The 26,574-nt window shown below is 46.4% G+C and overlaps 1 protein-coding gene across 1 annotated transcript in view; it reads right to left on the reverse strand.

The window, feature by feature from the left end:
- PLEKHG3 (pleckstrin homology and RhoGEF domain containing G3) overlaps window positions 1-25,753 on the reverse strand; it is a 582,108-nt gene extending 556,355 nt beyond the window's left edge. The window contains exon 1 of the mRNA XM_085626917.1: window positions 25,595-25,753. Coding sequence (XP_085483043.1) covers window positions 25,595-25,633 — 39 coding nt within the window. The 5' untranslated portion in view covers window positions 25,634-25,753. The remainder of the gene's footprint in view (window positions 1-25,594) is intronic.
- Window positions 25,754-26,574: the final 821 nt, after the last annotated feature.

Genomic DNA, 26,574 nt, shown 5'->3' on the forward strand with positions numbered 1-26,574 from the left:
TCCACTCCATCCCACTCTCCTTTACCTCACTAACTTTAAGCCATGCTGAACAGCAGTCACTCTGGTGTACAACATTGCTAAAACATATTGTCAAAGCCAATAGCTCTTGCATAGGTGAGACCAATTGGCTTTGCCAGTGCTGGTTAGTGAGTAGCAGCGATTGAGATGCCAATCTGTATAATGCCAATCATAAAGTCTTCCCCTAAAAGTAGATGCTGCACCCCAAAACCTCATTGACTCTAGAGACAAAAAAACATGGCATACACAACCCTGTAGGATTCACAATAGTCACTTTTCCTAATAAAGCATGAAGTTTAATCTTTAAAAAAAAACATAGGTACAGCTGCTACGGCCAGGAATACATTAAGGTTTTTACAGAATGTCTGTACAACTATAAATGCAACTTTTCCAGGTGGGTTGGACAGAACAGGTCCAGAGGTGATCCAGAGTTAATAAATTGAAACTGAAGGTGAAGCCCTCAATGGAGAGAGGCTGAAAGTGGTTGAGTCCAGGAGGAGGAAATCTTTTCAAAGATGGCCATAGTTAATTCAATTGTCCAGTCTTGAAAGTACAGAGGCCATCGTTCTCGTGCATTGCGACAATGACCAGCAACAAAATCCCACTATATCTTCGTTCCCAAACTTCTCTCTTGGCCTTTTTGCAGTAACTCAAAAACGACATTTTGCAGATAATACAGCAATTATGAGGCACCCAAATTTTCAGCCTTTTTGGGCAGTCTCTTAAGCTAGGTATTTGTCAAATATACTTTTCTTTCACTATTTTCACATGCTTTTCCGATGGACTGTCAATCTTTCTTCACCCTTGGTGATCTTCACCTTCGTCCCCTTCTTCTCTATATAGGCCCAATCATTGGCCCTCCATCTAGTCAAAGGGAAACAATCTAGACTTACTCACTGCCAGAACCAGAAATGTGACAGTCCTTTACAAATGGCTACCCCGCATTGGCACAAATAGTGCACTAGTCAAATGCAACAAGTTCTTGGGTATATTGATCCAAAATCCAGATCTGTAGGAGAGTTCTGAAGTCCACATTGAATTGCAGCCTACAGATGGTCCAGGGCAATCAAAGCACTAGATAGGAATGGGATCTGGAACAGGCAGCTGGTGAAGGGAACTGTAGGGATTTTGCTTGTGTTTTGGCTCCTAAACTACACATTTATGTAGCGGGGCAGAGGACTGATAGATTTACAGAATCAATAATGATATCTGCTGTGGTGGTCCTTCCCTCAGAGGGCCCAAATCACATGAGAAGCAGCACCCACAGTTCGATGCTCAGTTGGAGAGCGCGTTTAAGAGCTTTTGAGTGTCAATTCAGAGACTTGGGTTTTAGTCTAAAATTATTGTTGTATAATGTTCATGGTGGGACAAAGGGTCCTGAAAGAAGTTCTCCTGAGCTTTGAAAAGAGAAACGTATGTCTTCTGCAAGAGGAGCACGTAAGGTAAGGTCCACCCCCCTCAAGGAGGGGAATACTGCCCACTAGAAACAACGAGACGATGGATGGCAGATGTAAGCAAGTAGGTGAAATCCTGTCCATTTTCTTTGTACTGAAGTCAGCCTAAGACAGGAATGTGGAGTTTTAAATCCATGGTTATGTGACCTAATGCCAAGCCACAAAAGATATTTTTTCCTTATTGCAAGTCTAGTTAAACTGTTAAGGCCTTAACTATTGGTATTGGAAACACGTTGCCAAAAGACAAAATTCGTCAGCTAAACAAATACATATTTAAACATTTGGTCTTAGAACAAATTGCACCTTTTTTTGCAAATACGTTCTATTTGGGTGGGATTTTGCATTGTTTGTTGAATTTCCGCCCTTCACACCCCACCACATTAACCATCAAAATCTGGTGCGTTTTTTCATGGTTGTGGAAGACTGATGAATGGAGTTTTCTCGCACAATTTGCATTTCATGGTCTGCTAAACATAACAAGCATTGGCATAGCCAATAGGTCTCGCCTTTGTGACCTTATAAGTGTTTAGCCACGCAACAGTTGCATAACTAAATACTTATAAGGTCCCAAAAGCAAGACCTATTGGCTATGCCAAGCGGCCGTGTGGCCACGAAAGTGATCGCGATCAAACATCAAAAGCGTCCGCGAAAGGGAAAGAAATCCCGGTAAAGCATGGCACGCCCGGCCGCGCACATGCACTGTAGCTCTAGGCTGGCCTGGTAGCACTTTTTGGAGCCCTCTCAATAAGTCTCGCTAGACCAGCACATGCGCTGGGTCAGGCGAGACCTAAAAAGCACTGCCCTGGACTGGTGAGGATTTCAGCGTTTGGTACAGCCTTTAACACAACTCCATTTCAAGGATGGGACACAACTAGGTCAGTAAACAACGCTTGACGAGAGCTGCACCGGGTGTCACAGCGGCTATAAGGCTAGTATCCTCAGATGTGGGCGGTGATCAGGGAGGTACTTCAGGTTTAAGCTCTAGGGTCAGTCCAGTCCTGTACCCCAGCGTCTGAAGGAAGCATGTTCCCTTGCTGAATACCTCAAGCCATGCACTTAGCAAAATACTACTAAAGAGAAAACAAAGGGCTTTAAGAAGGCCTGAAGAGTGACAGTGTTCATGATATAGCAGCATTAGGGCAGAGAGCGCAGCATTGATGGGCCACAGCCAGCAACTGAGCTGAAGACAATCAAGAAAAAACAAAATGATGGCTCTGTGCAGAGTGAATGCACAACCTTTTCAATACTGAACAACCTCTTGCCTACAACAGGGCTGAATAGTCAATTAAAGCGATACGCCATCAAAGCAGAAATGCATTTACAAAGATAAGGCTCGGGGGCATTACGCAACTAAAAATACTACAGGAAAAACACTTATTTCAAAAACACTTTTAACCCTATTCCAGCTAATTGAGAAGTTGGGATGCAAAGTAGCCTGCTAGCTATGACGTCAGTTGCCTAACCTGCTGCCATGGATACATCAGGTTTCTATCGGATGAAACTAGGCAGGATGAGAAACGGGTTTTCACATTAAAGAGAGACTTACAGTCTGTGTCAGTGATATCTTCGTTTTGCGTCAATTTGATGCCACTTCCTTAGAGTGAAAACCACTCCATATTCATCACTCGGTGCTACTTGTAGCTTACGAATCAGCTGTTTTCTGGCCCACAATCACAGAGTTGGATTAGTCCATTCTAAAGGGGACACTCGAACCCGCTACCACATGAAGGAATGAAGTGGATAACCTTCCCACTGGTAAAAGATTAATGTTCTTGGACACATTATGCTCAACCTGGGGTTTGATGCAATGTTGATCTTAAAGAATAATGCCCGGGTTGTTACCTTGTGTGCCCTGGGAAAGTTCTGGAAGCCACCGGAGGCTGCCGCAGCACGGTTACATTACATGACCATCGAAAATGGGCGTTATTGTCCAAGTACAGCTGGTTTCCCTCACTACTCCCGTGAGCCAATGGGATAGTGCTCTATGTTTGGCTAAATTAATGCTGGCTGGCAGTCTGCATCACAAGCAGATGGGTGCCTTGGGCTTTATGTTTCGCACTACAGTAAGTACAGGCAGGCTTTGAGACACAATCATGGCAATACAAGCTACAGATGCAATGAAGGAGCCCCCAGCCCCAGGGGCGTAACACAGGCCCCCGCATACCCCGCAGTGCGGGGGGGGCACGCTGCAAGGGGCCCCCTCAGCAAAGTACTCAGTCCTGAGCGCTCCAGAATAAATCCGGAGTGGGGGCCCCTCCGTGTACATTGCAGGGGGGGGGGGGGGGCTTAAACTTTCGCTACGCCACTGCCCAGCCCACTATCCTACAGCGCAGGGGTAGGGATTGGGGGTTGGTTTTGGTCTCATCTGTTTAAATAAGAAGCCCTGCACAGTATTTACCCTGCGCGTGTCGGGCTGGTGTTATTTTGTTGGCATGCAGAAGAGGGTCGGCCATGTATGGAATGTGGAGGCATACGGATCCTTCAAACAAGAAACAAACGTCCTCCTCTGTGGAACGACGACCACACTACACAAGCAGCTTGTGCCTGGTTGTCACAACACAGTGGAGGGATCCGGCTTTTGTGCTGCTAGTCGAAGGAATGCGTCCAAGAATACAGGGTGCGTGAAAGGTGAGGAGCGATCAATCACTGCAGGCCACCGGGAGTGATCCGTGGGCGGTCTGAAGGCCCCTAGATGCCCTGTTAATGTAATCCAAGTCAATTCACGCAGTGTTTGCACCCCTAGCCCCTTTGTCATTCTTCCTCCAGCCCCTCCACACCCCCGACTTTATTAGATTTTTTTGTAAACAAACAAAACCGTACATCAGTATCCGGCTACCAACAACAGAAATGACATAGATACACATGCGGCCCATAGAAGTCGACAGGCAGAGCCCTGCTACCAATGAGGATGAGCAAGGCCGAGCGCTAACTAGCGCACGCCGCCCTTATGGCGGTCGGACCGGTCCCCGCGGAAAAGGGGTAGGTGGGAGCACTCCCACCTCCCCCATTAGGCGTCCAATAGGGGGCATTTCGGTAGGGCGTGAACCGGAAGCACTTTAATGCTTCCGGTTCACGCGGGCATACAGCGCCCCCCCCCCCTTTTTAAAAGGGGGTGTGGGGAGCAGAACAGTCTCTTGTTCTGCTCTCCCCACAGGCGCAGCACCCGGGAATTTCTGCAGCCCCCGTCATGGAGTTTAAGGCACAGGGCGCAGGGGGGGCCCGGGGGAAAGTATCCGTCCGATAAGCTGTACCCCCTGCGCAAGCCAACTCCGGCGAAATAATTTTGCGTAATTTGCCTGTATCTGGAGGCTGCCAGTCATTGACTTTGCCGTAGGCTCTAGAGGGGACATGCAGAAAGTGAATATATGCATTGTTAGATTTACGGTAGGAGTGTCGTGTGTATTAGAGTTAAGGATAGCCATGTGACATAATCTGTCTAACAATGTATTTGGCCTTTCTGCGTAATTGTACACAAGGTTAATAAATAATGTTTTTTATTTTTGCAATAAATACGGCCGGGGGTGGTTACTCCCCCCTAATCCAAAAATTCAAAAATTGTTGTGGTCTCAATACTTGCCATAAGGGAGGGAGGGAGACCTCATCTGGACAAGGGCTGGCTGTGGGTACCAAAAGTTAAAGCGGGGACTTGGGGGGGGGGGGGGGGGGGGGAGTACCAGGCCATACAACCTTTACATCAGTAACGTTGGATGGCCGAACCAAAAATACTAGAAGAACATCCACTAAGAACTCCACATCATGAGTGAACCACCGTAGATAGTGACCCCCATCCGTACGAGCCTCCCCTCTCCTCCCCCAAAAAGTGCATCCATGCTGTGGGTTCTGATCGCCAGTGGCTCGGGGAATGGCTCCATGATAAGCCAACGAGGTTTTATAAGACTTCAGAGGACAACCCCATGCTATATAAATAGGGTGTTCGAACCCTAGTCAGTGGTCCAATTCCCCCTTCCACCACTCCAGCGAAGGAGCAGCAGCATCTCTCCAGCCCTGCGCGATATCCCGCTTAGCCATTACCAGGCCCAGCCACAGCCAGGCCCGTAGAGATCTGCTCCCATCAATGTCCTCGGATATGTGGAGCAAGGCACACCATGGAGCCTGTGGCAAAGCCCGCTCCAATACCCCCATATAAGCAGTCAAAAAAGACCCCCCAAAAGTGCATCAGCATAGGGCAACTCCAGAGTGTGTGTAAAAAGTCCCCCTGGTCCACCCGGCAGTGCAGGCATGCCGCGGACGCAATCAGCTGCTTCTTCCAGAGCTTCTCCCTTGTACAGTGCACTCTATGTGGGTACCAAACCTGAATGAGGAGGTACTGGGAAGCATTGGCTCCCAGTCTGGAAGAGGCTGGCGCCTCCCTGCAGTCGCCATATTCCATGGGCCACAGGCCCATGTCTTCTGAAGGGACCCAAAGGTGTCTGGGGTATCATTGTTTAGGGATCGATGCATGGCGGAGATCTTGTGATCAGGAATGTGGGTCAGTAGTATTTTACCCTTCAGAGGAGTAAACTCTGGAATCTCCACCTGGGGGGGCAAGTATGGTATGAGAGCATGGCGGAGCTGAAGGGATCTGTAAAACTGAGTCTTATGGAATGTAAACTCTTCCTGCAGGTCGGCAAATGTTTTCAATGAGTTCCCTGTGAGAACATCCCGTAGGTGGGAAATACTGCTAAGTTCCCAACGTCGAAACCCCTGCAGTCCAACTAACTGGTGGAGGGCAGTGCTGGCCCAAAGCGGAGTTCCCCGGATAATCCATCCCCTCCATCCCATGGTCACCTCAGCATCCTTCCAGGCTGCAAGGACCACTCTAGTAGCTGGGGGAAGCCGCCCCCCCCCGAGTGACCACACCGCCATACAGTAAATGGAGGCACATCTGCACCCCCCCCCCCCCCCCCCCCAACACCAATCCTTGGAACCAGCAGTCACTTAGAACAGTCAGCTGAGCCACCCTGTAATATGCTCGCATGTCCAGAGTGGGTATGCCACCATCATGGGTCGATTTACAGCACTAGGCTAGGGCAATCGGGGCCCCCCATGGCCCCACAGTAATGAATCTATGCGTGAGAATACAGACTCTAGAAGGGGAAAAGGGAAGTCCTGAAGCTGGTATATTAAACGCAGTAGCGTCATCATTTTGAAAATCGCTGACCTACCCAAGAGAGAAAGGTGGAGAGTCTCCCAGAAATTAAAATCTACTGCCAGCATATCTATTTGGGGCGGTATATCCAGCACCTATGCCCAGGCTTCTTTGGTGGTAATATACACTCCCAAGTATCTCAACCCTTGGCATGGGCCTCTGAGCTCGCAGCTGTCCGTAAAGTCCATTGGATCCTCGCCCACCACCGTCATTTGTCATTCTTACTTATATGACAAACAACGTTTGCATCTCACAAAACAGACCATACGCTATTTGTTGGGAAAAACTGTTGCAAGTTGATTCACACTTTACTTCATGTAGTACACAGAGGGTTAACTTCCATGTGATCCAAGTGTTCAGCACTGTTTAGGAGGAACGGCGGACGTCCATCCTGGAACCAATATAGCACCACAGGGTATTGCAGTATAGTAGCATGTGCCATCTGGTGCCTTTGTATTTCGGCTGTGCCCATACATTTTTGAGTTGCTGCACTCGTGCCACCACGCCGCAAATTAAGATTAACCCCCAGCGGTCAGGATACGAAGTGGCCCTTGCGGATGACATGGTCGCCATCACGTTCTTCTAATGGCCCCCTATGGCCTGATGATATCCTACTTTGTGGCCCCATCCACAACTTTTTGCAGCATTATTAGCTTTTTTGCGTTAGGCTCGCCCAGTAACTCCGCTTGCCACGCTGTAGAGCAGCCAGTTGGTCTTGCTTCGTTCATCGGTGCATGCTGGGTGGGTGGTTCATCGGTGCATGCTGGGTGGGTGGTTAATTCCTCAACGACTGCACCCAAAAAATAACAAAGGTGGGGGGGGGGCATGAATGACCCCCTCCCCTCCTCCCAAACTAACACCAACCCAGCCTGGATCCAATGTCAACCGCCCGGATTCTGGGGTCTGACTTCTCGCGTTGGCTGTGACTACATGCTGGGCCAGTTGGCCACTGAAAATCTCCTGCAATGCCACTGCCAGTACATACAATGATGGACTAGGGAGCAGTCAACAAGTTGTTGGTCTGTGAGTTTGCTTATTTGTGCGTTTGTCGTGGGAAGAGATACCTCGCACACAACGCAACTCTTTAAAAGGGTGAAGAACAAATACACCCTGCAGGAGTACTAGTTAGGTTATGTGGGCGGGATTGACCTTTTTAAAATAATTTTGGAGAGTAGATCGTTTGAAAATAGTTCATGAGTTGATGTAAAGTTTGCTAGTGGTATCGGTGTTTGTGTCTGCAATTCCGCCTTTCAAATTGAAAAACAAACCCTGTGCTAAAAAAACAAGCCAGTTATTGCAGACCTTACCATGGTGATGTGCTATCGAGTCTCTAACCTGCTGGGGGGGTCTCTAACCACAAACAATCTCTTTATTGTGAGAGGCTGTAGAGACACCCCCATCCACCTCCAAAGGCAAACAAAAGATTGCCCTCACCCTGCTCGGTCTAGAAAGGGGAGCACACCCTAAACCTTTCCAGAAAAGGCTTGAACACTGAACTGCTACTTCCTCACGTGTGGGGGTAGGGGCTGAGGAATACTGGTCCGGGGACCCCCCGTCCACTGCTTGCATTCTAACTCCCCCCCCCCCACCCTCTTTCTCAATCTCATGTAGTGCTCCAAGTGGCTGGAAGGAGACACATAGCTCTATACAAAACTTCTCAATAAAAAAAACTATCTGGACCCGGCTCAGCAGTAAAGGTAGGACATGTTCACTATGGGAAGTCACCCAGGTACTCATTGGTTAGAAATGCTCCTAGGCATAGAGGACAGAGGAAGCATGTTGCATTCAGGTCTTGTAAACTCCCTCCAAGCCCTCGGGCCTGCACATGCCTTTCACCATAAAATCCAACACTGCACCACGGGGAGTAGGAAATAAAGGGGGATCAATATGGAGATCAAGGGGCACAATCCAGGAACTCTCAGCAATACTAAATAAGCATTGGCAAAGTCAATAGGTCTCGCCTTTGTGACCAATTGGCTTTGTCAATGCTTTTTTGTGGCTGCTGCACAGCATTGGCAAAATAAATTAAAATAGAATAACGTGTATGCGTCATGCAGCCACCCCACTCAGTAGGTCATTTTAGTCACCGATTTTATTTTATTTCGCTTGCGCAAAACATCTTTGCAACAAATAGGAGCTGCCAGTCCAGTCAAAATAGGTTTGAAAAAAAGAATTCTAAGGACTGCACGGGGTGGGGGAGCAACGAAGCATGGGCAAAGGGGGAGTGAGCAACGGAGGATCTTTATGCCAAGAGTTTGCAATAAACAACTTGTTTTTTGTTTTCTTAAATCATGGGTGTGGCAGTTTTACTAGTGTTATTTTATGGAACAGTCCTTTCAGTTGTGCCATGCTGTGTATGATTATAATTTTTGAAAGAGACAAGAAGAAAATATCACCTAACCAAGCCCTCAAATTGCAGGGGGTCAAAAGTCACTTAATTAACTTTAAAAAGGCGATGGGAAATACGTAGTCGTTTAACTGGGCACCCAATGTGCAGGCAAGATAAACATCCGGTATTTAAAGTTAATATAAAACATAAATTAAATAAAACACACTTTGAACCAGATGTTTCCCCACTGAAGAGAAAGGAACTATTTTTACGGGAAGACAACAATTGTGCAGATACTTAGTGCAGTCTCTCAAAGTGAAGGAGCCAATAGGTAAAGTGGGAGGACCCTTTGCCCCATGAGGTTTGCTGTGGTGCGTGGAAGCAAAACGTAAAACACAACTTCAACGCTGACCAAAAATCCATCTCCAAGTACATTATGTATGATTTTTTTTGGAAAGACAATAGTCTGGCCAAACAGCTGAAGTGGTCTCCAAGCCAGCCCTAAAAATTGGTAACCAGGTAGGGGACGGGCTGAAAAGCCTCAAGAACCCCAGGCTTCTACTCCACCCCTGGCTAGATGTCCCTTGAGAGACCCTGCACACTGAGGCATCAGCAAAGTTGCTTGTTCGCACAAAGAACAGTTTCTGCTAGGGTAGCAATTGTAATGTAAATGTATTTTTTTAATGCTTATGACCCCTGACGAGGCACAGAAGTACTTTTTTTGGCAAGTAGCACACTACTCGGTAGTGGGAGTGAAAGTTTCCCTTGCATTATAAAATAAATAAAGTGCTGGTAAAGATAATTGTGTACCCAGCAGGCAGAAGAAGTAAAAGCTTCCCTCAAAACAGGCACAGCACAACAGCAGCACTGCACACATCTTCTCAACTTGGCAGGCCACACACTGGAATCCTGACAGGGCCATTTCAACATTTTATCCTTCCATTTCAACATTTTATCCTTCCAAGAATGGTACATCAAGTACAATTCAATTGTAAGAACTGTTAAGTACAGTGCTTTACATCTGCCCAGCTGCAGTAGTAATCTGTATGTAAAGTAGAATCGTAAAATATTATTTGAGGATAGGAAGGGCATTTTGAGGGCTGAAGTGAGATACAAATGTGCAGAAGAATGCATCCCAGCCAAACAACTCAACGGTTCCGAATTCAAGAGCTACTTCTGGAATAACTGAGTTAAGTAGAAACCGAGCCATATATGAAGACCTCTTCCTAATCTAAGCACGTTCCTCCATCTACCAACAATTGCCCAGCTCCTTTACACTAAGGTGCTGTATACCGAACAAAGAAAAAACCTCTATGGGACCACTAATCACACCCTATCGCAAGGACGATAGTTTCTATGCTCATACCTGCTCCTCAAGACATTCTGACAAACTTATGATGAATTACTGGTTTGTTGTTTATGTGCTTAAGTATTAATACGTTGTATTTTGCTGTATTATAGCTCTTTGAGTCAAAACGACTCCGTGAGTTAATACTAACCCGTTAGAAATGGGGTTTCTGGTTGGCTAGGGTATGCACCCAAGCCAGGCAGAACCCACCACTCTAGTCAGGGTAAGAGAACTACACACCTAAAATAACCCCTGCTCACCTCCTTGGTATCTTGACATGATCAGTCAGGCTTATCTCAGAGGCAATGTGAAAAGCATTTGTGCATACACACACAGTAACAGTGAAAATACTACCAAATGAAACCACGCAAGTTTAGAAAAATAGCCAATATTTATCTGAATAAAACAACACCAAAATGACAAAAATCCACCATACACAAGTAAAGGTATCACTTTTCAAATGTAAATTCATCAGTCCATAGAAATCTATAGGCAGGCAGCGGTGATGTGTCGAAGTTTGTAGCGATGCGTCAATAAAAACAGACGCTAGGAATCTCCTTCAGTTCACCAGATTCTTCTTCCAAGGGCCTAGAAACTGGATTTGGCACCACTTGACAAGTCAGAACTCTCAGCAGAAGAGCCCAGGCACTGGTAGGTGAAGTCTTTGATGGCCCTGAAACTTTTTAACAGGAGGCAAGCACACACAAGCCCTTGGACAACCTTGGAAACAGGATACAGAAAGCTAAGTCCAGTCCTTTCACTTCCAGAACAGAAGCAGCAAGCAGCAGGCCAGCATAACAAAGCAACAGGCAGAGTGACAGTATCTCCAACAGCATTCAGCTTTTTTTCATGGTAGAACGTCATCAGTCCAGAAGTGTTCTGATTTGAGAGAGAGTCAGAGGTCCAATACTTATACCCCTTTCTTCCTCTGAAGTAGGCAAACTTAAAAGTCTTGGTAGTCGACAAGACCCTGCCTTTCCCTATCCTGGCTCCAGACACACTACGGGGGGGGGGGGGGGGGAAGGGTGTAGAAAGCTTTGTGTGAGGAAAGGCACAGCCCTATTCAGGTATCAGTGATAACTCCTCCCAACACTGTAGCTCAGGAAGGCACATCAGCCTGGTGATGGCCCATCAGGATATGCAAGGCACACCTCAGCTCCCTTTGTGTGACTGTCTGGAGTGAATGCACAACTGTAATCCTGACGCATATGTGGATTCTACAGTACAAACAGGCAGAAGCACAAAATGTTTAAGGAAGAAAATGCCCACCTTCTAAAAATGGCCTTTTGAAACACACAATTTAAAAAACTTCACCAAAAGATGCACTTTTAAATTGTGATTTCAGAGACCCCAAACTCCAAATCTCTATCATTTCCCAATGGGAAATTACACTTAAAAGATATTTCAAGTCAATCTCCACGTTACCCTAGGGGATAAATAGTCCCTACAATAGTGAAACATACATTAACAGTATTTCACTAATAGGACTGTAAAATATACCAGTATATATCCTACCTTTTAAATACACTGCCCCCTGCCCTTGGGGCTGCCTAGGGCCTACCTTAGGGGTGACTTACATGTAGCAGAAGGGAAGGTTTGGGCCTTGCAAGTGGTTGCACTTGCCAGGTCGAAATGGCAGTTTAAAACAGCTCACACAGACACTGCAGTGACAGGCCTGAGACATGTTTGCAGGGCTACTAATGTGGGTGGCACACTCAGTCCTTCAGGCCCACTAGTAGCATTGGATTTACAGGTCCTGGGCACACATGGTGCACTTTACTAGGGACTTGCTAGTAAATCAAATATGCTAATCATGGATAAACCGATCACCACTAAAATTTAGACAGCGAGAATATGCACTTTAGCACTGGTTAGCAATGGTAAAGTGCCCAGAGTCCTAAAACCAACAAAAGCAGGTCAGAAAAAAGATAGAAGATAATTTCTGCTATAACTGCAATGTAACTTAACAAAGGTTCTATGGTCTTGCTAGTGTTCAACGAGGCAGTGGACGGGTCTCCAGGCTTCAAATCACCAGCACTTTAAGGTAACAACATATACTGTGCAAAGGAATTGTTAAAACCCGAAGGCAAAACAGTCCATGCATATTTCAAGGATTAGAGCAGCGCGCCTTCCAAAAACCCTCCATGGCAGATTTATTAAGAGTTTGCAGCAGTGCACGGTCACAAAATAGTGACCCAAAGCGTCACACAGTCTTGAAATGGGATTTACTTCTCAGTACACATCTTGATTTGCACTGAAAAGTAGCACTAAAGTTATGCAAAGTAGCACTTTATGCTACTTGGCATCAAGGAGCATCCCATGGGTGGTTCATAGGCAGTCCTTTGCAAATACCCATGGTACTTGTCGCAAAGCCCTATCCACTAAAGAAAGGTATACCGGGCATTGTGCAAAAAGAAGGACACCTGCCTCATGGCGGGTGTAATGTTTGAGAAAAGTTCTCTTATCTCAAACTTTGCACGTGCGCCGTAATATATAGCGCACGTGCAAAGTTATAAAAGCTTTAGGCTGTCTAAGCAGAATATTTTGTACTGGAATTGTAAAAAAAAACAAAAAAAAACCCCCCAAAAAAACCCACCAAAACACGAAGATAGACATTACACAGACACCCTTGCCCTTTTTGCACAAGACAGCCTAAAGTAAGCGAGGGCAGCGAGACCGAAAACCAGCAGCCTGCCTTTGTAAATATGGCGCTGTCCTGCTGTCTCCTTTTCTTGCAAAGCAGCACAGAAGCTTTTGTAAATTAAAGCAGAGGAGCTAAACCACCATGCTCTGAACACTCAGGAAGTGGTGGTGCTGGGCTGGAGGCTACAGCAATTAACAGGACAGGAAGATGACAGCCACTCTAAGGGAATCTTCCAGCAGTGCTTATCAAAGACGAACAATGAATGCTGCCACACTGTACCTGTGCCCTGCACTACCCTATCATGTCCTTGTGACCGATCATACAACATCTGCACAGGAAAGATGTTATCGTCACTGGGCGGATCGAAAATATGACAGACAGACCCTTAAGCCAAAGTCTGAATAAGACTCCCCCAAACCAGCCAATGACTGAGGAGGCCTCAACCACACCCCCTTCCTGTATGTTAGGGGTGTTGCATGGGTGTGTTGTGCGCTGACATGGTGTCATCCAAGTCACTTTTAATACCCAAAAGTGCGCTTGACGGTTTGTCTTTCGGTTGGTAACACTCACTGGCTGTTGGAATTAAAGGTCCAGGGGAATGGCTGAAGAAAATGTACTGGTGCTAAAAATGTATGCCTTTCAGCGATGGAAACATGTTCCTTGAATGTGAGTGGTCTCCCCCAAAAGTCACCATTTTTCTCTTCAGCATGCCACGCATCCTCCAAGCGAGGCCCTTCAATGTGTTCTCTGTGATATTCAGAGGGGATGCCTACATCCAGGGAGAGTCTTGAGAGAGCAGACAAGTGTTGCAGAAACAGACTTGCAACTAAGGAACTGTTAATGCAAACTTGGTTTTATATCAAGTTATTGATGGACAGGATATGAAAGTGTGCAGTCCAGTCTAAAAACCCTACTACGCTATTGTTGCTAGATGAGCATAGGTGTCTTAGTTTAGTACTCACTCTGTACACGAATGGCTTCTGAAATATCTAAGCAGGGCCCTTTCAACAAACCGATCATGCACATCTCAAACACCCGGAAAGCCACAGTATCATATCCAATCTGTTTTGCAGTTTTCACTGGGTTCTTCAATCAATCAATCAGCATTTGTAGAGTGCGGCTGCTTCACCTGTGAGGGTCTCGAGGCGCTGTCGGATAGTGCTTACTGTTCTATTTGTTAAACATCCATGCCCATGTTCTTCAACTGCCTCAGATGAGGCACAGACTCCCTAATAGTCTGAGGCGGAGAGGAAGAGGCAGTCGTCGAAAGAGACAGCCAGCATCACTGCTTCACCATACAACCAAAGAGCCACTGGTCAGATCTTCCTCTGAGAAGCCAAGGCCAGTATACTTTCTCATAGGTGGTCACACTCTGGTACGATTTACATACATAGGAAGACAAAATCACAGTTTGCCATCAAGTGGCAGAAGCAGGTTTCATTATATCAGTAATGTGCCTGAAAAATGTCAGCATCATTTTTACAACTTCAATTTGAAGGTGTAACCGGAGTGCATACATTTGACATGGGACATATTAGACACCCCTTGCATCTTGTGTCAATGTCTATTGTAGAACATCTTGTATAGATTGATATTAGCTACCAACATCATTGACCAATGAGAAACAGCATGCAGATTAGGATATTAATTATTTTGGCTGTGGCATATCTTGAAACTAAAAACACTTGATACAAAAATAACCAGCGAAAGCCACCCGTGATCAGGTCAATTCCCAGCCCCCATCAAAGAAAGGGAACACAATCCGGGCAACTCCTGGGTAGAGCTAGAAGGAAAAGACCACTCTGCACCTCAAGCAGGCCAAAAGCCTGTATATATAATACATATTTAAACTTTATAGAAACACACAGTCACTGGATGATGTCATCAGTGATGTCACGGACCAGGTCATGAATGATGTAATATGTGACGTCATCAGCAGTGCATTGCGGGGGCGCGAGTTATAGTTAGCTGAACTAACTATAACGGAGGAATTTCTATGGTTTTGTACGAGTGAAATATCCAACTAACTATAACGGTTTTTTAAATGCTAATGATTTTTTAAATGCTAATGATGCTGGATGGCTGATTTGAGGAGTGCATGGGTAGTGACAGAGGGATTTCTGGAGTGCATGGGTACAACCTGGATAATTGGAGGAGTGACTCACTACTGTGTAGGTGGTTAGAGGTCTGCATGGGTAGTGCACAGGGGATTGTAGCAGTGCATGCGTTAGTGCCTGGGTCATTCCATGAGTACATGGGTACTAACTGGAAGATTAGAGTAGTGCAAGGAGAGTGCATGGTGAATTTATAAGTTCTTGGGTTTTGGTGGAGTGATTGGATAAGTACATGGTGCTGGCTGGCCTGGCGCGTTTTAAGTTAGGGGATTAAATCCCCTTGAGTCCTGATGGTCCCTGGGGGCCAACTAGCCCACCAGGTACCTCCAGTAAGCACCACAGAGCTGCGTTGCAGAAAAGGTGTAAAAAGGGACGTGGCCTCTCAATACGTCTCTGCAACGCAGCTCCCTGGCGCATACTGGAAGTACCTGGAGGCCTAGTTCACCACCAGGGACCCTCAGGATTGAAGGGGACTTAATCCCCCAACTTAAAACGCGCCACAGGGCGCATTTGCACACTTGTCACATCAGGCCACGCCCCTTCCTGCACCACTGTGCAAATGCACCACCTGGTACGTTGTAAATTGGGGGATTAAGTCCCCTTGAGTCCTGAGGGTCCCTGGGGGCCAACTAGCCCACCAGTTACCTTCAGTAAGCGCCACAGAGCTGTGTTGCAGAGTGGTGTAAAAAGGGGGCGTGGCCTTGGACCACCTCTCTGCAACGCAGCTCCCTGGAGGTATCTGGTGGGCTAGTTGGCCTCCAGGGACCCTCAGGACTCAAGGGGACTTAATCCCCCAATTTACAATGTGCCAGGGGATGCATTTGCACACTTGCTATGTGAGGCCCCGCCCCCTCCCTGCAGCACTGTGCAAACGCACCGAAATAAAATAAAAAATAAATCTTTTTTTTGGCCCTGGGGGTCCTTCTGGGACCCCCTGAGCAGGTCTAGGGGGTCAGTTTGTTTCTACCCTGCCCCCTTCTCTTGTTTTTTTTTACCTTTGTTTCTCTGTTTTCTGGTGACTCACTTCTACCGAGCCACCAGATGACTGCCAACACTTCCTGGTTTGGAGTGTTGACAGCCAATCACAGTGAAGCTCGTGCACAGTACTTAGGCTCCACCCAGATATCAAAACTTTTATTTTTCGAATTTCTCAGCAACTACTGAATGGATTCACCCCATTTAAAAAAAAGGTTGCTTTCTGATCCAAGGACTACCTTTTAGCCAAAGTTGGGTAATTCCGTTCAATAGTTTCGGCTGTAGTCTTGCACAAAGTTTCCTATGGGAAATTTATTTTTTGACTCTTATCTTTTGAATTTCTCAAAAACTACTGAACGGATTTACACCATTCAAAAAAAGGTTGCTTTCTGAACCAAGCTCTACCTTTCTGTCAAATTTGGGGTAATTCCGTTCAGCAGTTCGGGCTGTAGCTCGTCGCAAAATTTCCTATGGAAATTAACGTGGGGAAAATGCATTTTGGGACCCCCCTTTTTTCTCAGCCTCCGTTTGACAAATCACCCCCAAACTTTCAGGATAGGAGCTGACCTGGATAGACTTTTTTTTGAGAATTTTGCAAAGATTCATCATACGACGGCAAAGTTATTAGCAAATCAAAAATGTTTTTCCTATGGAAACTAGGTTGTAACTATAACTACCTACTGGCGACCGCCAGTAGATAACACACATATATATATATATATATATATATACACACACACACACACACACACATACATATATATGTTTTTTGATTATATGCATATGGGTCTCTTATGTTATCACAATGTGCAAATATGATCATAACAAATGTATCTATAAGTGCTTCACTTTTGAAATGTGGAAAAGTATAAAATACAAATAAACAGATTTTTTTTTTAAAATAGAAAATCAAGCATAAAACATAACAACAAAATAAAATTAGTTTTATGATGTGCATCAACACTTGAATGTCTTGAGTTTTTAAATATTTATCCATACATGTACATATGGGGCTTTATAAAAACACAATTTTGTATCTCTTTATTATTTTCCATATACACCTTTTTATGTATCTATACATTACTTTACTTATACTTTAGATTTTTTTTTTAAAAGCCTTCAACTCTCTCCAAAGCACAACTCTATGTCTCTTCCTAAACAGCTTTAAATTAATCCTCTACCTCCACTCTCTGACCCATCCCAAGCCTGGGTCCCCTCATTGCCAATTTCAAGTCTCTTCCCTCTCAGGATATCGACTCTTCGGCACGGGAGCTTGCGAGCACTATCGCAAAGGCAGTGGACACCCTTGCCCCCCTCAAATCTCTATATAATGCCAGGAAACGCCCCTCAGCGCCCTGGTACTCCGACTCTCTCAGAGTTCAGAGGCAGGCATGTAGGAGGCAAGAAAGGCTCTGGAGAGCACAGCCCGATGCGGAAGGTCGGACTAAGCATAGAAATCTCCTTAAGAGCTATAAAGCGGCGGTGCTGGTTGAAAAGCAATCTAATTTCTCTAACCTCACTTCCTCTCTTACTTCCCCTGGAGACCTGTTTAAAATTGTAGACACCTTATCCCTTGTCCATCACCCAGACCCCATAGTCCCCTCACAAATCTCTGTGATCAGATTTCTTTCTTTTTCCACACCAAAATTTTAGACATTTACACAGCCCTCCAGACGGACAATCTGACTCGGGCCTTCTCTCCTGATTCGGGGAATAATACTCTCCCTATCGAAACCTACCCCAGTTTCCCCCTTCTCACGGCCAAGGACCTCGATAAACTCTTGGATTCTCTTAGGTCAGGCTCTCCTCTTGACCCCTGTCCGCTCAAAGTCTTAAAAAACTGTAGGGCAACTCTAATCCCCCCCCTGTTGGCAGTTATGAACAGGGCTATATCCAGTGGTGCTTTTCCAGCCTCCTGGAAAACAGCTATTGTAAAGCCCCTCTCAAAAAAGGCCACTTTGGACCCTGGGACTTTAAAGAACTTCCGTCCCATCTCCCTTCTCCCTGCCCCGGCCAAGATGTTGGAGGCTCATCTGAATTTCCATCTCAGCGCCTTTCTTGATAAAACCTGCCTGCTTGATCCATCTCAGCACGGTTTCAGAAAGGCGCATAGTACTGAGTCAGCTCTTACAGTGGTGGTCAATACTATCCGCGCTAAGGTCGACAGGGGTCAGACCACCCTTCTGATCCTGCTCGACCTTACAGCCGCGTTTGACACCCTGTCCCCCACTATCTTGGCCTCCTGTCTCAGTGAGATGGGGGTGGAGGGTCTGGCTCTTAGTCTCCTTACCTCCTTTCTTAACAACAGGGAGCAAAGGGTTAAATTGGGTGACTTCCTCTCCACCGCCAAGCCTTTGCAGTGCGGGGTCCCTCAGGGCTCTTCTTTGAGCCCTACACTTTTCAACGTTTATGTGGCCCCACTCGCTAGGCTTGTCAGGTCCTTTGGACTGAAAGTACTCTCGTACGCCGATGACACCCAAATCATGGTCTTCCTGTCACAATCTGTTGGGTCCACGGCCCTAAACTTTAGGAACTGTATGGGGGCCGTGGCACGTTGGATGACGTCAAACTTCCTAAAGTTGAATGAGATCCTTGTTTTCGGGGGAAACAAGGAGGTTTGGTCAGCCAATTGGTGGCCATCGACTCTGTGAGTATGCCCCCAGCCATCCCCTGTTGCCCGAAATCTGGGAGTCCTATTTGACATCTCACTTGCCTTTGATAAGCAAGTGAATAGGACCGTTTCCACCTGCTGTGGGGTCCTAAGGGTGCTGAGAAAGCTCACCCATTACCTCACCCCTGACGCCCGGAAACAAGTCTCGGTTGCCCTCCTATCTTCGCGCTTGGACTACTGCAACGCCCTTTATCTTGGGATGAGCAATGAACTGGTTCATCGGCTGCAAGTGGTCCAGAACGCGGCAGCAAGGTTTGTCGTTAATGCCCCTAGACGCTCCTCAGGAACTGCGATCAGGAAACATCTTCATTGGCTCCCGGTGCATGCCAAAATAAAATTTAAAACCCCGATTATCATCCACCGGGCTCTTCATGACGCAGGGGCCGAGGGCATTAGGTCTCTGCTGTCGTACTACACCCCAGGTAGGGCCCTGCGATCCGCCAGTCAGAAGTTGCTAACCGTCCCACGCGTTGCGAAAGCAAGGTGGGAAGGCAGGGCCTTCTTCGCTCTTGCCCCCAGACTCTGGAACGAGCTTCTCCTTGATCTCAGGAATCAGGAATCTCTTACTCTGTTTCGCAGAGGCCTTAAAACTTTGCTTTTGTCTGAAGCTTACCCTTAATGCTTCTTCCTCTCCTTATCTTGGATCTGGCTGTTTGCTTTCCATCAGTTGCGCCTTGAAGCCTTCGGGCAAAGTAGCGCATTATAAATTCCCTATCAATCAATCATTTTACTACTATGATCTCCCAAATAACACCTTTTAGACTTTTCCCTCCTCTATCCCACCATTATCCTATTCAATCCAACTAACAGACTCACATGTTCACTGCTCCATTTAAAAACTTATATTTCCCTGTACTAATACACTTTGGGTTCCGAAGTAGTGTGCTACTCGCCGAAAAGCGATTCAGTGTCTCGTCAGGGTAGCAAGTGATATATAAATACTATTACAATTGCTTCTTAGCAACATGAACCCAGCCCAGTAACCATAGACACAACCAGTGTGCACCCAACACACTAACCAGGGACCGGATAGGTAAAACCAACCACTCACAGGCAGACTCATCATGCCCTCTTTCACCATAGCCAGTCCTACCAGTGGCCCAAACATACCAACCAGGGGCCGTATTATAGAAGTGCCGTGGGGGCGCAATGGGCGTTTGGGCCTGCTTTGCGCGCCCCTGGGACACTTTGGTATTTGAGAAGGGGCCGCAGATGCTTATGCGTCCCAACCTTTAATACTGAAAGCTCTGGCACACATAATGCGCCAGTGCTTCCTCAAGAGGGTGTTCCCTCATTTGCATTGGGGTGTGGCCCCATGCAATTGAGGGAATCCCTTTGCCTCTGTGCCCGTGCCGTATTAAAGACGCGAGCACAGAGGCAAAGAAGTTCTCAGGAGGTGTGCTGACAGTGCGTCACCTAGAAGGTGGCACACTGCAAGTGCGCCCCCTGATTATAGCCCTCCAGCGGGGGAAAGGAGGACCCATTGACCCCCCAGAAATCCCCTTGCCAGCAGGTGCGATCACTAACTGCACCAGCCTGCAAGAGGATTTCTAATCCCCTTTAAAAGTGGAAACACGAAGCGGCTTCAAAGCAGCCACTCCGTTTTTCACATGAATGCGCTGTCCCTGCCCTGGGAACAGCACCTTTGCTCCAATACGGCGCAATTCCCTTGATTGCGCTGGGCGCACCTTTTAAAAGATGTCCCCAGTGCAATCAAGGAAAATACGTTGTATGTATAATACCGCCCCAGGGGCATACTTGATGCATGTGAGAAGCACTTGGCCCAGGATGCATAGTGATGGGAACTCAGAAAGGGCATCAAGTTCAAGTGAGAGGCACACATGAAGGTCACTGAATGCAAAGGATGTGATTGAACATGGCACAGCACTTGATGCAAGTACAAGACACAGAGTGGGGCAATACATCCAAGCAGGAGGCCCTCGTGAGACACTGGATAGAGAATAAATATATATCACCAGTACAGCGCTATGTGATCAAGGTCGCATGTCTGGCGGCCGAAACGCGTCATTTGGACACTTGATGCTTGAATAATTTGAGAGTTTGAATCATTTAACTCTCAACTTTGCCTTTGGAGTCTGTTTCCTGGTGTTGCACCTTTCTTTGGATGGTGGTACCCCTGGGATCCTGCTGTGGAATATATATAGCAAAGAAAACAATCCTGCTCCAACGAAGAAGAGGCACGTCCTCGAGGTATGCATGGATAAGGCTTCTTTATTGTTATTCAGGTCTCCCACGACCCCGCATAAAAAGAGAGACGCGTTTCGCCTGCGCAGCAGGCTTAGTCAAAATATATATATCACGATCCTGACCATACCAACTCCTCTGCGACAGCAATCAGGTACGGACCACAGCATGCAATTCAATAAAGTGCTTTATTCAAAATTGTAGCATCAAAAAGTAATAATGTGGCAAGTGCCCAGCATTACGCGTTTCACATGACACGCCAGGGTCAACTTCAAACTTAAATAGTGATAGGGTGAAGTTAATTACATTGCTTGCCTCTCACAATAGACATAGAAAACACATTGTGCAAATACAAGGATACCTTCAACAGTAAAGAATTGAGTTGGTAATCCAAAGAGTTTCAACAAATAACTGGAACAATCATGTTATCTACTGGTTGTTTCTCATATCAAAAAAATATTTGATGATACACCAATAATCAATGTATATGTAAATAATCAATGTATATGTAAATATAATTAATACACAGTTAAAACCAAGTGGTCGATGGCGCTATATTTATATCAAACGATTTTTGAATAGTCTTTTGAGACACACACCCAAAATAGCAGGCATGATTACAGTGGTGTGTATATATATCTTCCAGCGCGAATAGACTGCCCTCGTTTCAAACATATACATATAATAATAATATCTTCTTTATTCGGTTTTTTGCAATTTTAAAAACCATAAAAGAACAATTGTTTCGACAATACAATACAAAATAAAAGAAAAAGAAAAAGAGAAAAAAAAACCACACTAATCTTAAAAAGTGTTGGTTAAAACTAATCGAATATCATGTCATATAGCTTTAAACCATGGAATTACATAGTTTCGTTTCGTCAACATAGACTCAGATCAAACTCCAGTTTACACGTTATTCCTATGTTTCACAATACATCTTAGAAAGTTGAGGACATGATAACAGATCAATTCAGAGTCTAACATTTGTAGACGTAGCATCGCCGGGCGACATTGTCTTAATTCCCATCGCTTTAAAACAGGTAGTAACCAAACCTTCCTATGTGGATGATCAAATTTACATATGTTTTTATATTATTTTGTGAAGTGTGATCATAGTAAGAAGGCAGCAGAGTGCTGTACAGTGTCAAAGACTAGCATAAAGTTAGAAAACAATGGGAGGAATACATGGCTTGTGGATGGTTAGTGCATTATGATGTAATCAGTTGCGGGCAGCATTAATCGCGGGTAGGGCTGGGGGGGTTAATACATTTTTAAAACCTGCCTTTCGCTGGGTCCCGCGTTTTCCTGCTCTCCTGACTCCAGCATGAACAATAAGCAGGCAGCCTGCCTCCCCAAAGCCAATCACAATGCTGCATTGGTAGCATTGTGATTGGCTGGGACGCTTACCAGCCAGTTGCCTATGGGGACGCCAGTTTCTCCATCTAGGCGCCTACATGGAGAAAAGGCATGACTGGTTTGGTCGGCCCCAGAGGGCCGACCAAACAGTCAGCGCCCTCAGCAGTGGGCAAGCCACTCCTCCCCTGCCCTAGATCAGACCCGCTCGCCCCCAGCCAAACCCTTCTGCTTTCTCGCAGTGCGAGAAGCAAAAACATAAAATGATAGTTTTACCATTTTATGTTTCTGCTTCTCGCACTGCGAGAAAGCAGTGAGGCGACGCTCCTCCGCCCTAATGGAGGAGCCGCCCCTGGATGTAATTTTCTTTAAAGAGGTGCGTCTTCAACTCTTTCCTAAATTGGTACAGCATTGGGGCCGTCCTGATGGACACGGGAAATTTGTTCCAGATCCTGGGTGAATTGGTGAAGAAGTCCTGCTGCCGTGTTTCATCTGGTCCTCACGGCTTTGTAAATGATGCAGCTTGTTTTTAAGATGGTGCCGGCCAACAAGGTGACCAATGAAGTTCCATTAGGATAGGAGTGATGTGGTCATATTTCTTCAGGCCCTGAATGCAACTAAACAAGTCACAGGGGGGGCTGGTGCAAGTGATGGGCAGTGGCTGCAAGGCGTGGGAACTCGAGTTACAAATTAAGGACACTGAATGTAAAGATGTAACCTTGCCTGGACCCCTTGAAACAAGGGGCCTGGAAAAGATATTGGGTGCACGTGATGGACACTTGGGGTAATGGATGCAAGTGATGGCAGTGGATAAAATGCATGGGTGCGCATGAAGAACACGGAATAAAAGTGGTAAAAAGGTAGAGGGTACCCGATGAACATGGAGGGCATGCGTTATGGACACTGGGGCACATTGTACGGACATGGATACAATAGGAGACACCGGATGCATGCAATGGAAACTCAAGGGACATTGGGCACATCGGAAGCTCTCTGAATGCAAATGACAGACACGCAGTAGAGTCACAAGGGGCAAGCAGTACCATACCAATGCAAAAGATGTGCAAACCGGAGGGAATGAACGGATCAGCTCGTGTGGGGGGGGGGGGGGGAGGGGGTGTCTCTCTCCAGGCGTCTGCATACAGATGCAACGACACGGGATGAAGCAAGGGGCACTAGAGAAACAGAACTGCTCTCCTGGGTGTCTGACTGCAAGTGTCTGACATGCAGATGCAATGATCCTGGATGAAACAAGGGGCATTATGGCAACAGATCATCTATCGAGGGTGTCTGACTGCAAGTGTCTGACATACAGGTGCAATAACAGCGGATGAAACAAGGGGCACTAGAGCAACAGATCAGCTCTCCTGGGTGTCTGACATTCAGGTGCAATGACACCGGATGAAACAAGGGGCATTAGGGCAACAGATCAGCTCTCCTCAATGTCTGAATGCCAGTGTCTCACCTACAGGTGCAATGATACTGGAGAAAGCAAGGAGCACTAGAGCAACAGATCAGCAGTCCTGGGTGTCTGACAGCAAGTGTCTCACCTACCTGTGCAATTACACTGGATGAAACAAGGGGCAATAGATCAGCTCTCCTGGGTGTCTGACTGCAAGTGTCTGACATACAGATGCACTGACACAAGGGGCATTAGAGCAACAGATCAGCTCTCGACGGTGTCTGACTGCAAGCGTCCGACATACAGGTGCAATAACAGCGGATGAAACAAGGGGCACTAGAGCAACAGATCAGCTCTCCTGGGTGTCTGACTGCAAGTGTCTGACATACAGATGCAATGACACAAGGGGCATTAGAGCAACAGATCAGCTCTCCTGGGTATCTGACATCCAGGTGCAATGACACCGGATGAAACAAGGGGCATTAGGGCAACAGAGAAGCTCTCCTCAATGTCTGAATGCCAGTGTCTCACCTACAGGTGCAATGATACTGGAGAAAACAAGGAGCACTAGAGCAACAGATCAGCAGTCTTGGGTGTCTGACTGCAAGTGTCTGACCTACCTGTGCAATTACACTGGATTAAACAAGGGGCAATAGATCAGCTCTCCTGGGTGTCTGACTGCAAGTGTCTGACATACAGATGCAATGACACAAGGGGCACTAGAGCAACTGATCAGCTCACCTGGGTGTCTGCCTGCAAGTGTCTGCCACACAGATTAAATGATCCTGGATGAAAAAAAAGTGTCATTGGTGCAACAGATTAAATCTCGTAGGTGTCTGCCTGAAAGTGTCTGGCATAAAGGTGAAATGACACCGGGTGAAACAAGGTGCATTAGGGCAACAGATCAGCCCTCCTGGGTGTCTGACTGCAAGTGTCTGACATACAGATGCAATAACACTGGTGGAAACAAGGGGCAGAGGGTGAAACCGAAGGTGGCTAGACAAGCAGGACCCTAACCGCAATACACAATGAAAGTACCCTGAATAACAATGACTACCGGGAAAACAGCACTGCAAATGTATGTATATAGCGGTGCCGGTTACTATCCCTGATAAGGCGTCGAAGCGCTTTTTCAGTGGCACAGGGCTGAGCACCAGATGCAAGACACACATGCCCGTCGTTAAAGGCAGTACATGCCAGCAGGAGCGCCAGTCCTTCTCGCCCTTAGTCCTGGGGTTTATTTAACAAATCGGGTTATTCTGGGACTTGTAGTGCCAGTTGTGCTTCCTTTAAAGCAATTGCACTAACAGGGCTGAGGATCGCACGCCCACCACTGGATGCATGGGGACACGCTAAACTGGAGTGATAGGTTAACTAGATGTATGAGGTTATCACACGTCAGAGAGATCGGGTGCAAGTGGTGGGCATCCAGGACTGGAGAACTCCCTTCCAACCCCCCCCCCCCTCCCCCCGAGATCGATCCTCACTTTAATTAAAATAAAATTACCTCCTTGTTCACCTTCTATCATAACCATTTAGATGAAGTAATTTCAATAGGAGTACACGATGAAGCAGAGCTCTCAAGTTTGCCAGTTTCTTACGCAAAAAGCTCGCCCAGCCCAGTTTTTCTGACAGTGCATTCTGGGATTTGTGGTCCTGGTTAACCTGGGAGAATCCACTAACCACCATCGCAGAGTTACTGCTGACAAAGAGCGACAGACCAGGGGTGTAGTGTTAAGAAAGTTAACAGACAGCAGTGCAAGGAGTCCCTCGTGTGCATTCTTTCACCTCCAGGCTGCATGCCTGCCCTTGATGATGTAGCAGCTGAAGCGGCTGGTACTGCCTCTAGGCTCTAACTGACGTTGCCGTTGCGCGTTCACATTGCATTCTGTCCGAAATGAAGAAGTAACCGCAGAGCAGGGCACTCACCGGTCGGTAAAGCTTTCTGGCCCCCGCTGGCTCCAGCATTTAGGGGGTCCTCTTGCCTGGTAAATGCCACACACAGGATCCCAGCGTCCCCTCTGCAGATAACAGTAAACCACGCCCGAGGTCTTCTTCCAGCGCGCACGGACCGCCCTCGTTTCAAACACAGACCGGGGGAAGATAAGGCGGTCCCTGGCCAATCTCGAGCTCAGACTCTAAGATAGGCAGTCTCTGACTCAGGCAAACTGCACGACATACACATCACTACACAGGACAGGACTTGTGACTGCTCCTCTCCCAACAGAATATTTATTTTTGTGCTATTTAAGTATTATACTTATTTTTTCAAAACAGCATTTAGGAGCCCAAACATAGAAGTAGGACTAAAAGTGTGCATATACACAGTGCTTGAAATGGGAAAATAGAAGTGCAGGTACTCTGTACCAGAGTACCTGCTTGTTTCTGCGAAGTGCCGGTACTCTCCAATTAAAAGTATACCATTTCTCTTGAGAAGTGCCGGTACTCTCCCCCTCAAAATAAAAAAGTGCCGGTACTCCGTACCGGACAGTACCGGCCCATTTAAAGCAGTGCATATACATATATATACACACACATATATATATATTATCTACTGGCGGTCGCCAGTAGATAGTTATAGTTAGGACCTATTTTCCATAGGAAATTCGCAACATTCTATTCCCAATAACTTTGGCGCCGATTGACGAATCTTAGCGAATTTTTCAAAACTCGTGAGGCGCGCCGGTCCGCTCCTATCTTGAAAGTTTTGGGGTGATTCGTCAAGCAGGGGCCGAGAAAAAAGGGGGGTCCCAAGAAAAAAAATATATATACACACATTATATATATATATATATATATTCACTTAAAAAAGCATAGGTTTCACACATGTTATAGTTAGGTGGATATTTCACTCGTAAAAAAACAATGAAATTCCCCCGTTATAGTTAGTTCAGATAACTATAACTCGC

Source organism: Triturus cristatus, chromosome 9 (assembly GCF_964204655.1).
Source record: "Triturus cristatus chromosome 9, aTriCri1.1, whole genome shotgun sequence".
In the NCBI taxonomy this organism is placed as follows: domain Eukaryota; kingdom Metazoa; phylum Chordata; class Amphibia; order Caudata; family Salamandridae; genus Triturus; species Triturus cristatus.